The sequence below is a fragment of the Etheostoma cragini genome, chromosome 8, assembly GCF_013103735.1.
Source record: "Etheostoma cragini isolate CJK2018 chromosome 8, CSU_Ecrag_1.0, whole genome shotgun sequence".
In the NCBI taxonomy this organism is placed as follows: Eukaryota; Metazoa; Chordata; class Actinopteri; order Perciformes; family Percidae; genus Etheostoma; species Etheostoma cragini.
The window spans coordinates 25,460,599-25,475,354 of NC_048414.1; the positions used below are offsets into that span (position 1 = coordinate 25,460,599).

Below are 14,756 nucleotides of genomic sequence, written 5' to 3' on the forward strand. Positions count from 1 at the left end.
CCCCCCCCCCTCCCCTGCTCTCTAGTGACTGTGTTAGCATGAGGAGTCAGTAATGAGCGAGCAGCAGCATCACATATAGCCTAGACGGAGAGGAGATGATAGAGGATAGAAACAAAGTACGAGTCAAAGACTGATGATGTTGCTCTTCATCTCAATTTCCTGCACAAGGATAGACATGCCCGAGGTGCAATACACAGATAGGCCCGCTCTGCATCAGCTTAGTTACTCAGCAAGAAAGAAAAATGGGATTTAAAATCATACTAATCTTATTTTAAAAGTTTTAGAGGATGTTTTAAATGGGTTTTGCATGATTAATGATTGCTAAAACATTTTGTTGCCAGGGAAACTTCAATTGCGCTGTAAGAAATCTCTTTGACTTTTATGTTTGATTCAGCAAATACTGTTCTTCTGCCTTTCAACCAAATACAGTCAATGCTTTCAGCTCAGAAAACAGTAGAGTCGTTTTTCCTCCCACCATGAATTTCTGAGCCACTTTTTCTATAGAATCAAGCCAAATTAAAATGGAATGTATTTTATAAAGGCAGGCTAGACATTATCTACCAGGCTGCTTCTATTTATTATTTTTTTACTCAGGGATTTACTAAGCAGCCTCCAAACAATGTCTAGCTGAACACCAGAGTTAAGAAATGGCTGAAAGGATCTCTTATTGTATGTGATCTTCTTTTTCTCCCAGGGCACAGTCTGAAGGCTTAAGCTTTGACTATTAAAGCAAGTGCGTTATTTTTTGTTGTGATATAACTTGTACTGTCTGTGGAGATGTACTGCATGGTTCTGGCAGTGCTTGTCATTTTTTCAGTAATAATTACGCTATATCTGAAGCGCCTCTCAATCTGTCCTGGCAGTTAGCAAATCCCCACGGGCAAAACGAACTGCAGCTCTGATTTTGTGTCTCATTAACAATCCAATGAGATATTAATCTCCATCAGACATGGCACGACTGAGCATATTGTTGGGGTTCAGTCAAGAGGAAAATGATTTGCTTGCTCTGCTGAAGGGCGTGTTAAAGCTGTGTGTGTCAAAAGTCCAAGTTGCTGTAGCAGGGTTATTTTTAGATGGCAAGAAAAAAAACTGTAACCTGGTACGTTGGTATCTACCGAGCCTTGAAGGTGACATAGAGGAAAAAAACATAAACATAAAAATATAAATAAAAGTTAAAAATGTTCTGTGGACAAACCCCTTTGCTTGACTTTGTTTTGTGAGATATGGAGTTTTATTTGCAATATCTCAAGTTTCATTTGTGAGATCTCGCAAATCCAACAAACAATAAAGCTAAACTAGCTAGCTAGCAGCGTGCTAGCTAGTATTTAGCTAGTAGCACAACAAAATGATTACCTCTCCTTGGTTGTACATCCATTTTATATTTTCATAAGTATTACTAATTAATAAATGCCAAAGTGAAGTGTTATAATGAACAGTGCTGTTGACTGTTGATGTCAATCACTGTAGGCTAGCGCTAGTTTGTGTTGTCGTAGTAACCGGTAGCAACACACTCGTTCATGAGCTTCTCTCTAGTGTCTCTTGCAAGTATAGTTTGTTCTCTTAATATATCCGTGGTATAGGTACGTGGTTAACTCATGAACTTGCTGTTTCATTGTATAAAATGTTCACTAGCGTTGTTCCTGGCTGTTTACATGCTTAGCTATCTAAATAAATGATGGCTGTATTTAGATAACCAAAGAGATTTATTCATTATATATCGTGCTACTAACTAGCTACTAGTTATCACTAGCTACAAGGTTAGCCTGCAGTCAGGCATGACGTTGGCATGTGTAAATTAGTAATGCTTATCAAAATATACGATGGATCTATTTAGACAGCCAAGGCGATGTAATCATTATTTCGTGCTACTAGCTAGCACGCTACTAGCTAGCTACATGTTTGTTGGATTTGCGAGATCTCGCAAATAAAACTTAAGATATTGCAAACACAATGTCTCGCCCAGATTGCTCAGTTGGTAGAGCGGGCGCCCACATATAAAGATTTACTCCTCAACTCATTGTGCCTGAGTTTGACTCCGACCTGCAGCCCTTTGCTGCATGTCATTCCCTCTCTCTCTCTTCCCTTTTATGTCTTCAGCTGTCCTGTCAAATAAAAGTCTAAAATGCCCAAAAGATAATCTTAAAAAAAAATAATAATAACTCAAGATCTTATTAAAATAAAGTCAGGATTTCTCTAATAAGCTCAAAATATCTCAAATACAACTCGAGATCTCGCTAAACAAAGTCAAGATGTCGCTTAAGTGTTAGTCCCCAGTCAGCCTACATTTTTTTCCCCTCTATCTCACCTCCAGGGCTCCGTAGGTATCCGCTGGTATTTTCTGTCTTTACATTCTAGTAAATTCTGCGTAGTAACCATTAGCTTTACTTTTTATCATGAATAGTCAGTTCCCATAAAAGTAATCCATGATCAATAATACACAATCTGTGAAAAAAAAACCCACTAAAAAGCAACTCACTGCTCCCATGATGGTACATTTATGTGAAAAAGACATCGACAATGAATGCACCCTCCTGACAAACACTTCAACTGCCTGCTCCATTATAAGGACTATACATAACCGGCCCCTTTAGACAAAGGATCTCTAACCAAAACTGCTGTTTTCTTTTTCCTCTCCAGGTGAGTGAGAACGCCAAGCAGGATCTCAAGGATGGACTGGCTCTCTACAACTCAGAAAACAACATAGGCCTGCGAAATGCCTGGAACATCATCCAGGCAGAGGTAGGCAGACATCACACAGGAACATTAGCATGAATTTTTACTCACTATAAGTGATACATAATTGCAAAGTTTTACTGAAATATTCCAGCTAATGTATTTCTTGGCTTGGCTGTGGCTTTGATGCAGTATTAAAATTCAAAACTAGCTGTTGAAGAACACTTCATTCCATTACTGCAGTCCTCTAAAGAAAAAGGACTAATTACAATACTTGTTACATTAAAGTAACTTTGAGGTCCCCCTGAGGAAGCTTTAACTAATGTGTGTGTGTGTGTGTGTTGCATTCACAGTGGAAGTGCTGTGGCGTGATAGCATACACCGACTGGCATGAAGCCCTGCAGGAGAAGATGGTACCTGACCGCTGCTGTCAGGAGCATTACCAGGACTGTGGCCATAACTCCACAAACATGTTCTGGAACAGGGTGAGTTCACATTGGATGGATTGTAAATGCAAACGTGTTTTTTTGGATAAATACACTGTACAATATAACAAAGAAAGGATTAAGTGGCCTACTGGGCTCAGAGACCGAGCCAGTCACAGGGCCCCTGAGCCAGAGCCCTCTGTGTAAAGTGACTGTCAACATTTCTTGATGGAAAGTCCAAAGTCAGAGACTCAAGCTGACTACACAGATGACTACAAAGTGACTTAAAACAAGCACAAAGACACAAAATGACCACAAAGAGACTCAGAACCACTACAAAGAGAAACAAAATGACTACTTTGACGAAAAACAACCACAAAGAGTTGTTTAGGTGTTTTCTGTCTCTCTCTACATCTAACTCTCAACACACAGGATTTTCAGGAGACATACAAATCATAATTATTATTGTCTTATTTAACTTTTAGGTCCATTTTGTTTAAATTGATTTTTCTACAACCCCGAGTTTCCATCCTATTTTTCTCAAAAAGCTTGCAGCACAATGGTCACCAATCTCCCCCCATTACCAGTCTAATCTGCTGTTGGTCTGGCATGTGCTTTGTTAGCAGGTCCAAAGTAGGGGATTAAAAACTGTAATATAATTGCCAAAATGTGAACAGTCAGACATTGAGCTGGCCCATTGGGAGAGCATAGCATTGAAAGCTTGTGTGTAATCCGGCCCAGAGAAGATTGCCACACACTGTATAGTCTAAGTCTAACATGCTGCCTCATCACCCACACTCAAAAATGGGCTCCACTTTACAGTTGAAACAACCATAAGTCCGTCGCCCCGCCTCTCGTTGTGACCTGTGAATGAACCCAGGTGTGAATACATTTAAGTGCATACGTCCCTCCAAATGGCCCATAAGTCTGCATACAAAAAGCCATCGCTCATGGGTTATTCACTTGTTTTAACGCTTCATCTGGTAGTTCATTCATCCGAGGGTATATCCCATATGCATTTGAGGAATAGCGTGAACTGGATGGTTGGGTTTTTCTTGGTGACTTAACGGGCTGCATCTGGAGGGACATGAATCCTCTGCTATACTGAAAGTGTGCATTTCTTTAGGGGTATCCTTACAAGCTTTTGTTCCATTTTAGGGCTGCTTTGAGAAAGTGGAGGAATGGCTGGATGACAACAAGCACCTGCTGGGAACCATCGGCATGGTCATCTTGGTAGTGCAGGTAGGAGGCTTAGTGATACATTGTTCTTCTTCTACCCTTTTTGCTGTTTTTGCTTCTCTCCCATTTGTTTCCTTCCCGTTTCTTCTTCTTGCTTTGTGTCTGGGTGCATTTGTTTGTGTCTGCCTGTCTGGTAACATGTGTTAAAAAAATAAAAAATAAGTGTGCATCCAGTGGCCTCAGTGCCACCATCTACCGAGCAAATAATGAGGCCTGTGTTAAGTGGGCGTTCTGGGCACCCACACATCCTGAAATATTGAATCCACTGTCTTCTGCACCCTGATCCTGTCTGGGAGAATCAAAGCCACATGGCTGTGTGCCAAGCAGGCTGTAGTCATGAATAAGGAGCCACCAGCAGATCGGACAGCGGAGATACTTATTATGGAGGAGCAGGTATAGAGTCGCAGATTAAAGGCACAGTAGGGACGGGTGATAGATATTCCTCCCCAGATACCATTTCCCTTTATGTCCTTAAATCTGCTTTACATCTATCCCTCTTTGTACAGTGAGTTCTCACTGTAGTTGCAGTACATTTCCAACTTACTTTGAGGTTGTGAGCTAAAAGTGTCTGCAGACTGAACAAAGCAAAGTGCACTTTCTCTCGCGTTTGCACAAATTTGACTGCTAGTGTTTGGCAGTTTATACTTATTTGGGAGTATTTTCCTTAGTTTGCACTCACTGCCTTGAACAAATCTTTTCAAACCCACTTGACTTTGTATTCAATCACGCTTTGTCTAAAACTTACATTGCGTTCAATCTGAACACACCTTAAAAGTTCTGTCCCCGGATCTGTACTGCACTTATTACTGGGGTCATTCTTTTTATAGACTTTTTTTGACATACATACTAAGACGTATTATACCATACTATACTATACTAAACTATACTATAACTTTTGTCTATACAGTATGACTTTGAAACATTGAAACATTATACTATGACTTTTTCATCACTTTTTTCAGCATGCTATAATTTGACTTTTTATCACTTTTTTGACACACCTATACTATGACTTTTACTTTTTTTAAACTTCAAATATTCTACTTTTGTCTAAAACATTTCAATGAAATTCACACTGATTAGTACATTCCCACTTTTCCAACCATTCTCACTACTCAGCATTCACAAGCATTTTCTCCAGGAAATGCACTTTCTAGTTTATTCTTAGTTTTATTGTTTCACATATTAATTTGAGAACGTTACAGTCTCAACATTCCACACTTACCGGATGTTTTCGTCTCATGCTTCATGCACGTCATGAGTCATTTAAGGTTTCACTGGTCTTCTGTGTCACATTTTGATTTTATCAATAAAATATTGAGAGCGGTTTTCTGCCTCTCACAAGGTTGGTGGTTCAATCCCTGGCCCTGCAGTCCCATGTTGAATTGTCCGTGGGCTAGACACTGAACCCTGAGTTGCCCCAGATGCTGTGTCATTGATGTGTGTGAGTGTTTATCTGATGAGCAGTTGGCACCTTGTACGGCAACCTCGGCCACAGTGTGTAAACGGTGAATGATTCCTGTACTATGTAAAAGCTTTTAGTAATCGTTAAGACTAGAAAATCTGAAAAATGTATGCTTATCATCCCCGGCACTCAGATTTTTCCTTTTCACTCATACTCATGCTTTCGACATACCCTCACGCTTCAGTTTGCTAATCCATGAATCCGTTCAGTCAGAGAAATTTGGCCTCGCTAGAAAATCTTTGTGATGAGGTTTGTAAGATCCCTCACATTTTAAATAAACTTAGGAAAAAATGTTGTTGAAAATCAGCAGTACATACAGTATATATAGTATATTGGGCAACTATAGATCACTATTTATTCATTGCAAGACCCCACACTCCTTCCATGCTCACATGCATGCTAACACACTGACTCGCTTCTCTCTTTCTGACACTATCTCTTCCCTGTCTGTTCATTCTTCTGCAAACACCAACACACTCACAGTATGCACATGCACAACAGCGTCTGGAGCAGAATTAAACCCCACACAACCACACCAAACTCGGCTGACGTTATTTTAACTGATCGCTCGCCCTCTCGCTCCTCATACCGAATCAGGTAAGAGGCGAATAAAGACCCCGAGCTGTCAGATTAGCAGCCCCGAAGGCAAGTTGGAGGGCAGGACGGTGGTGAGGATCTTGAAAAGCTGATGCCACACAAGTCTGCGATGTTACATAACAGCCAGAGGTGCAGATAAATAGCGTATAAATGATTCAGACTATAGACACACGTATATCACAGACTTAAGCAAAAGACTATATGTATAACTCCATCCACAACGGTTTCAGAAATCTCAGCCGTGTTTATGTATTCTTAAGCCGGGGCAGATGACGGAGTTTTGAAGAGTCCCGTAGGAGTGACTGTCATGCTGTCTGAATCAGCCTGAATGAAACAGACATCAAAATGCTCTGTGAATGGCAGAGCTGCACAGATGAGCCATGTAAATAGTTGTGCTGGTTTTTCATTGGGCCTCCCAGCTTCATCTTAGCTGGATGTTTACCTCAAATGGCACTTGATGTTTTGATTGACAGCAGCGGTCGCATTTTCTCTGAAGCAGCCCTATGAATTAGGCTTTGACTGAAACTAAAGGGAGAGAATCAGCAGCTCTCCCTGGCTGATCACATCCCGTAGGAATCCCAAGTGGAGGCTGTTTGCAGGAAGTCCATGTTGCCTTTTTTTTAGTAAAGACTATACACCATAGTACTTTGCCATTTCTCTGCCATCCAAACTTTGCCAGATAATGGTTTTAGGATCAGACTTGTGACTGTGTTTGATGTAGAAGTATCACGGGTAATGGAAACTTCAAAGAGATAGCTGGCTACTTTGATTCAGTGGCATCGCAATTTACTTCATTGACTTAATACTTGGGCACGCTGTACATTTTCGTTTCCATCACGGAGATCCCGGGCCGTCTGAGAAAAGGAGAGGGAAAAACGAAAATGTGCTCGTGCTTCACCGCATGATTTACAGTGCATCAAAACTCATCGCAGCCCAAGGCACCAACATCAAAATGGACACACAGAGACACACATATATCACACGCAGACACAAATTCACTGTCTCCTCCTCTCCTCCACAGCTCCTGGGCATGGCGTTCTCCATGACGCTGTTCCACCACATCCACAGAACGGGGAAGAAGTATGACGCTTAGACTTGGGGATGGAGGCACCCAACTGAGAGGAGCTGCACTGCCTGATGGCATAAGACTTGGATTGAAACACCCCGGCTACCCCCCCCCCCCCCCCCCCCCCCCCCCCCCCCCCCCCCCCACACTTTTAACCTCTTTAGAGCATTGTCTGCCCCTTTCCCAGACCTTCTGTACAGATTCCAGTTGTGTTCCCGCTCTGTTCTGCTCTCTCCTCTCACCACTCATTTTGCCAAAGACTTTAACACAACTGGAAAAGAAGAGACGTCTACTTTTGGCAAGGAAGAGAACCCGGTTGGTTGTCAATCCTCTCAAGTACATTTCTATTTTTATTTTGTTGTCTTTTTTTGCTTGGACTAACAATTTGCTGGAAGGACGGACGTTGAGACAATGAACACCCCCCCCCACTGCGAGGCAAAGAGAACATATGAATTTGATAGTACCCTCCACCTCTTGTGGAGCTTTTTTCCCTCATTGATTGACCTGTAAATGAAAGAAGTTCCAACATGGCATGCTAGTTTTTTACTCTACTTATTTACCTTTGTCGTCAAAAATGTCAAACACCTTCATTTTTTGTCTTATTTCTTGATATGTCATCAACGCGAATGTGGTATAGATCAGTGCAATGAGCTCCCAGCTGTGTTTGTGTGTGTGTGTGTGTGTGTGTGGGGAGGGGGGATTTGACGTGACGCTGCAGCGGTGGGGCACATTCATGTCGATATGTTTAATGTAATACATGATTCATATTTCTTTTTATTCGGCAATAGAGGTAAAGGATGGGTGATGGTGGATCGTCATGTAACTTATCAGAGGATTTATTTTACACCAAATACTGCAACATCCTCTGAATTATAAATTGTAATGCACATATCTGCCTGTGAACACACACACACACACACACACACACATATATATATATACACACACACCAGCAGTATTCCCGTTCCTATGAGACAATACAAATGGTGTAAAATGGCTGTTTATTAGGGCTCCACCAGGACTGTCAAGTGAAGAGATCTGAGATATGTAGTTCCCCTTTGAGAATACAGAGTGTGTGCGTGTGTGTGTGGCTTTGCGGGTGTGTTTTATCACATTGTCCAAGCTGAAGAAAGAAAAAAAAAACAATGCCTACTGTAGAAACATGGAGCAAAGCAAGGGCACAAGGGGCAAAATCAGAACACATGTCTCCCTGCTACCATCCATTGTGTTAGCGTAGGCGGCTAGAGACCTGCTCTCCTATATTCTTGAGCTCTCATCCATTTGCACTGCCCTCCTTACTCTTCCTCACTGTGGCAGTCAACTCCTCCCTGCCTCCATTTTTCTTTTTTTCACCCTAATTTTCTTCCCACATGTAAGAAAGCAATGAGCTTTATGCTCCACACGTGCACACAATATCTCTGCTGACATTCCTGCTCGTCACATCACAGTCTGGTTTGCACTGGTTTTATGTAAGCTTCCTTTTCCTTTTTTTAGCCACAGTCGAGGGGGGGTGGCGGAGTGTAGGAGGATAAAAGCAGAGACAGATAGGTATGGCTACATGCCCTAAAGTATAGGACATGTCTGTTTACTGCTGATTCACTGCAGGAGGCCTAAAACATCCGCCTGCATCCTTAAGACTGAAAATACTGCATCTGCTGTGGCGACTTAAAGAAAACGTCCTCCAGTGTGTCTGCTCTCGGCTTCGACGTTTCTGCGAGCATGTGAGTGGCGGCAGTGTAAAATATATACTAAAAACATATACTCAACAAAGTGAACGGAATACAACATTTCAACAACAGGGCAAGAAACAAGCAGTCAGCTGATCAGACAGGTTGTGAACAGTATAACCAAATTAGCAACCATTTGTTTTCTCTTCCAAATAATAATTTTGGTTATTGTGGGGAACCTATATTATCATCTGACTGCTCCGGTTCCTTTGTAGATAATCAGAATAAACAGGCCTACCAGTAGGAAAAGCACGGGTGTAAATAATGAACTAAATTATGGCAGAGTTCCATTTAGCTGCTTTGATTTCAGATTCCTGGTGTTGTGCGAGGAGGCATCATGTCTGGGGTAAAAAGAGGGTCTGCATTTGCCGAAAGGCTCAATAGCTGGCACTTGATCATAGAACATGGGGATGATTGATTCGTTTCACTGAGGCGTTGGGTCGGGATATATTTTACACACAAAATAAATAAACTTATCATCGCCATTTGAGTATACCCGAAATGTTCTATCTGGCTGACCGCACCCAAAGAGCACCTGAGGGGACACCATCGCCTTATTTTGTAGCTTCAGAGAACGTGACCCCGGCCTTCATTTTATAGGTATTGCGCATGCTGGCTCACTGTCACTCTCACCTGTAGTCCAGACGACCAAAACCAAGACCAATTCATCACCAAGACCAGAGTGTATAGAGACTGTGTCAAGACCGAGGCGGGGTGAGACCAAACGTCTTCTCCCGTCCCCCTAACTCACTTTTTGGGAGCATGTGTAAAGGGGGCAGGCACAGAGTGGGATAACAGTAACAGTATTTAAAACTGGATAGGAGTCAAGTTATTGGTTGAAAAAAAATGGCCTATTGCCATCACGATGTAGTCATAGTAGTTTTTCCCCGTACGGGAGTGTTCAATTACCCTGGCTAATTAGACCCATCCATTAGGAGAATTTTATGAGGGCACATTTCCCATTCAGAATTTGGAAACTCACAATGGTAGACATTAAGAATAGTGCAGTAAATAGAAAACAGGGGGAGAAGAGTCTACTATAAGAGTCCTAGAACTAGGCTGTGTGTTTCTTTTCCCATCAGCCTTCCCTAGATCACTATAAGCGATAGGAACGAATAATCAGGACAGGTTTATTTGGTGCTGTTGTAAACCGAGTAGAGAAATCACAGCGACTAGGGGCCTCATTTATGAAACCTGTTGCACAAGAAAAGGTTGTGTTGTGTTGCAATTTGCAGTTGCAACAACCGCGGAAAAGTCAGGACTCCATGTGTAAAACTTCCATGCGTAAAAATGTGCCGTTTTGTGCAACTTTTTGACCGTGTGTGTGATGGTGCGCTACGCTCCCAAAGGCTTTGTAGACCGCGTTTTAAGGACCTCCGATGATAACACCGAATATCACATGGATAAAGTAGTCTGGATGCAGAGCGCACAGCCTGCAACCAAAACACCTGCGCCACTTAATCACCCTGAGGAAGCCAACATGACTCCAATCCACTACGGGTTTTTTTTAGACTTGATTAACCTATCGGGACTATAAATAAATAGCCCCGCAGTTCCCAATGGCCAACCAATCAACAGCATGGCAGATTAGGCATTGCTCAAAGATTAAGTAAGAGCACCTTGATCTCACTATCACTACATCGTGTTTTTTCCACTATTTTTCCGTTTCATAATTGGTCATCAAGGGCTCCTTTACAAGGCTGGAATATTCATTGGTTGATTGATATGGACCTTATAAGGACAAATACGGGACAGCCTTGGGGGGAGCTTGAGGCGCATAAGATAACGCATGTCTGAATTTATAACGAGAGTCTGTACAGGTGTTATGAAGTCAAATGTTTTTGACTTTTTAGCGCACAAAATCTTTCAGTTTAATAAGTGAGGTCCTTCAAGGGATTGCGTTCTAAATTGTATCCAAGGTAATCTTATACAGCAGAGTTTGTAGCTTTGGATGTATCCTTGGAACTCAGACTCTTTGCATTGCTGCTACATATGCAAACAAGTGACAAAGCATTACCCACTAAGATGCTCTCATTTGCATTCTTCCGGTCTGGCAGCCTGTAGGCCTCAGAGTACCACCAGAAGTTCTTCTTAACAGGTTTTTTGTTTTTATTGGTTGGATGACGAAAAGAGACACTTAAAGACGAGGCCCCTGCATCAGGGAGAAACAGATTTGGGCCGTGATGTGCAGCGACCCTGCTGGCTGTGATTCACTGCCTGCCCCCATATGCTACGACTCTTCTTGTTGTGTCCACGGGGGTGGGGGGTGGGGGGGGGGGGGGGGGGGGGGGGGGGGGGGGGGGGGGGGGGGGGGGGGGGAAGGGACATGACAGCTGCTGATGTACAGCTTAAGCATGAGTGGTCACATCTCCACTGCTTGGCTGCCTCTCCACAAACTCTCCACACATCTCTTATTTACTGTCTCGCCCCGAGTCTGCAGACACCCGGCGCTACATCTACAGTAGCTGGCAGCACTGACACTGTGGAAATACAGCTGTGGTCTTTAGACGCCTGGAAGCAGCTGTGAGGTATATCCTGCACCCGGGAGGGGTTATAGGAGAAATAGCTGTATCTAGTACAGTATGTAAATCAGACTGCATTGTAACCCTCACTGCAGGCAAGAGAAGTAAATATCACGTTGTGGTGCTTTGAGTTTAAATGCAGGTGTCACAAAAAATGTGAGACTGGAAAATAGTGGAAATAAAACGAATCCAGCGTCTGTCTCCAAATCTAACGTCAAACTTCATAGAGCCTCTTTGCCCCCGACTGATCTGACTGTGCTGACATTGTGACATTTTCCCCTCCGTGTGAACTCCCTTCCAACTCTGCCACTGTCACCTCGATTTCACGGTTTTGTCGGAGAAAATGTTTCTTTCGTGTTTTTAGAAAGCAGGGATGAAAGCCCTTTTAACGAAACCCGTTTAATGTTATTTTTGTACAATGGTTGTCGCTGTTTTAATGTGTTTTTTTATACGATATACTGTCTTTCTTGTTGTAGGCCATTTTTAAAGTCTTTTCTTTCTTTTTTGCTTTCGGGACAGGGGCTCACATTGTCGCTCATTGTGAGAACATGACACAGATTGACACGGAGCATTTGTTTCATAGAGGATTAGTCTTTGCGATGTTCAAAAACGCCTTTCTGTCTTAACATCGCTACAAGCAGTTAAAGCAATTAAGTCAGAATTAAAAGAGAGGGAAAATTCGGCATATAGCATCAGGTGAAGCCCACAAAAGACGTACTACACGGTTGTCGCCGTGCTTCTCTGTACTAAAGACATAGTTTAATTAAATTACTGGTATAATGTGCAGAATGTCTTTTAAAACTGCCAGTGTAAGAACCATTATGTATTTCTAGAGCATGATCTATTAGATGAAACCGTACAACACCGAGCTCATGTCACTGCAGTATATCAGCCCTGTACGTTAGCCCCCCCCCCGATGTAAATATGCCCATTTTACAACTGATGTAACTTCCTGTTATACTTTACCTCTTCCTCTTCCCCACATTTACACTGACAGTTTAATTGGCCACCAACCCATGCTCGTTTGTGCTCATTTACAGACGTATCTTCCCCCATATGTCATCCATTCGCTAATGTTTGATAGTTGTTCTGCCTCTGTGCAGGAGCAGTGTCAATTTGTATAAATTCATTTTGTCAGTATGGTTTTATCAAGACACAATTTTTTCTGTGTATATATTTTTATTTTTTATTTTTGCGGGGTGTACAAAGTATTCCCTGTTATCCATGGAAACACTCCCCGGTAAACCCAGAGCTGGTAAAGGAAGAATGCACATGCAGTCATTGGGTTTTGGGTTTTTGTCTGCTGTGAAGAATTTTGACACATAGAAGCTAATTTTTATTTTATTTTTTTGCTACCCTCGACATATTATTTCTGTAATCTTCTCCTAATCCTTCCCCCGTGCTACAGCTGAATATCTGAACAGTGGAAATGTATGCTCTGGAAATGGTGTGTTTGATGTTGTGTTCTGCTGGGTGGCACTATCGGATACCCGCCAGCCTTGTCCTGTGGAGTTTTCTGCTACATGTGAAAGCACTCTGAATATCTATACTAGGTGGTTCACTACCTTTATTCTCTAAATCAATTATTTTTTAAATAAAGAAAAGAGTGTCACAAAATCCCACGATACCGTACGCTCATTGCCTTTCATTTTTAATGACTCGGTGCTTCTGATGTATTCCCTTTTTGTGTCAATGTCAGTTATTAAGGCAGCATTTAAACAGTGGTTTGATTATTTTGGGGGGTTGGAAGACTGAACTTGGCATTAAAAATCAAAGTGGAGTCCCAGTTTATCCCATGGTGTGTTGAATGACAGAGAGCGCCACTGCCGCCTTTAAAATGGCCTCTTTTTTTATTTAACAAAACCTAAAGGGATTGTTATCCTAAAAGACGCTGAGATGAACCAGTCCAGTGGAGCGTTTTTTTGTTTTTTTTTAAAGAACAAAAGGGAGATGATTAAAGTGGGAACCATCGGCAATTTGTCTCTCGTTTTTCCAGCGTGGAGTGAGCAGCAGAGTATTTTTCTATGGAGCTTTATCCCTTTTTTAACCTAATTGTTATAAGGCCCATGTGTGATAGTAATTGGAGTTTATTGTGCCATTCCATCCTGGCTTTTTGTTTTACATCACTGTTCCTTCTATGCAAAAAGAATATGACCTATTTTAGCCTTTGTACAGATTATTTTGTATGAGTAACATGTACTGAAATAAAGCAAACAGAATCAACCGTGGATACTTTTTTCCCTAATTATAACAGCATTTCACCCCCCATGCTCAGCGGAACTCATTACATTAACCTGAATTGGGAAGGCTTTCATTTTGATGAGACTGTTTAGTTTGTCCCCACACAGCATTATTCATCTCGTTAACCTGCAGTGGATCGGATCTCTGCCGGTTGTTTCTGCTGCTATCTGTTCTCAATCTGTCGCGTTACCCCGAGTGCACTCGCTATCTTTTCAACTGCACGGCAGCGAGGCTTTTTAGTCTTTGTCGTGGTGTTTAGACATGACTTCACATGCAAAAACAGCATGAATAATTCTGCTGCAGGCAGGCCTACTGTAGCTTATAGGGTTTTTTCTCTTCTTCAGGACTTCTTTATACTAGGTAGCTGAACATTTATTAGTAAATGTTCTGTCTTAAGTACAGTAGATTTACGTTTTACATGTTTGTATAAATGTAATTAAAGGTGCTCTAAGTGACTTAAAAAGTAAACATTTCCTCACTATCTGCTAGCTGCATGTCCCTTGAACACACTGTAAAAAACATCTCACTGTCTGCTAGCTGCATGTCCCCTGAACACACTGTAAAAAAAAACCTTCTCACTATTTGCTAGCTGCCTGTCCCCTGAACACACTGTAAAAAAAACCTTCTCACTATCTGCTAGCTGCCTGTCCCCTGAACACACTGTAAAAAAAAACCTTCTCACTATCTGCCTGCCCCAGAACACACTGTAAAACATCTCCTCACTATCTGCTGTCTCCAGAAAAGACTGTAAAAAACCTCTCACTATCTGCTAGCTGCCTGTCCCCTACACACTGTAAAAAA

General features: G+C 42.0%; 1 protein-coding gene and 1 long non-coding RNA gene across 3 annotated transcripts in view; both read left to right on the forward strand.

Moving 5' to 3' along the window:
• tspan9a (tetraspanin 9a) overlaps nucleotides 1-9,656 on the forward strand; it is a 73,209-nt gene extending 63,553 nt beyond the window's left edge. Inside the window, exons 4-8 of one of the 2 annotated variants that reach the window (XM_034878430.1) lie at nucleotides 2,638-2,739; nucleotides 3,027-3,158; nucleotides 4,257-4,340; nucleotides 7,421-7,578; nucleotides 7,613-9,656. In XM_034878430.1, the coding sequence (XP_034734321.1) occupies nucleotides 2,638-2,739; nucleotides 3,027-3,158; nucleotides 4,257-4,340; nucleotides 7,421-7,492 (390 nt within the window). In that variant the 3' untranslated portion in view covers nucleotides 7,493-7,578; nucleotides 7,613-9,656. Of the gene's footprint in view, nucleotides 1-2,637; nucleotides 2,740-3,026; nucleotides 3,159-4,256; nucleotides 4,341-7,420; nucleotides 7,579-7,603 lie in introns of both variants that reach the window. The other variant, XM_034878431.1, reaches the window with a different exon arrangement.
• Nucleotides 9,657-10,331: 675 nt separating this feature from the next.
• On the forward strand, nucleotides 10,332-13,937 carry LOC117948671. The gene is made up of 2 exons (XR_004657508.1): nucleotides 10,332-11,451; nucleotides 11,515-13,937. It is a non-coding gene; the product is annotated as an uncharacterized LOC117948671 (long non-coding RNA).
• The last annotated feature ends 819 nt before the right edge of the window (nucleotides 13,938-14,756 follow it).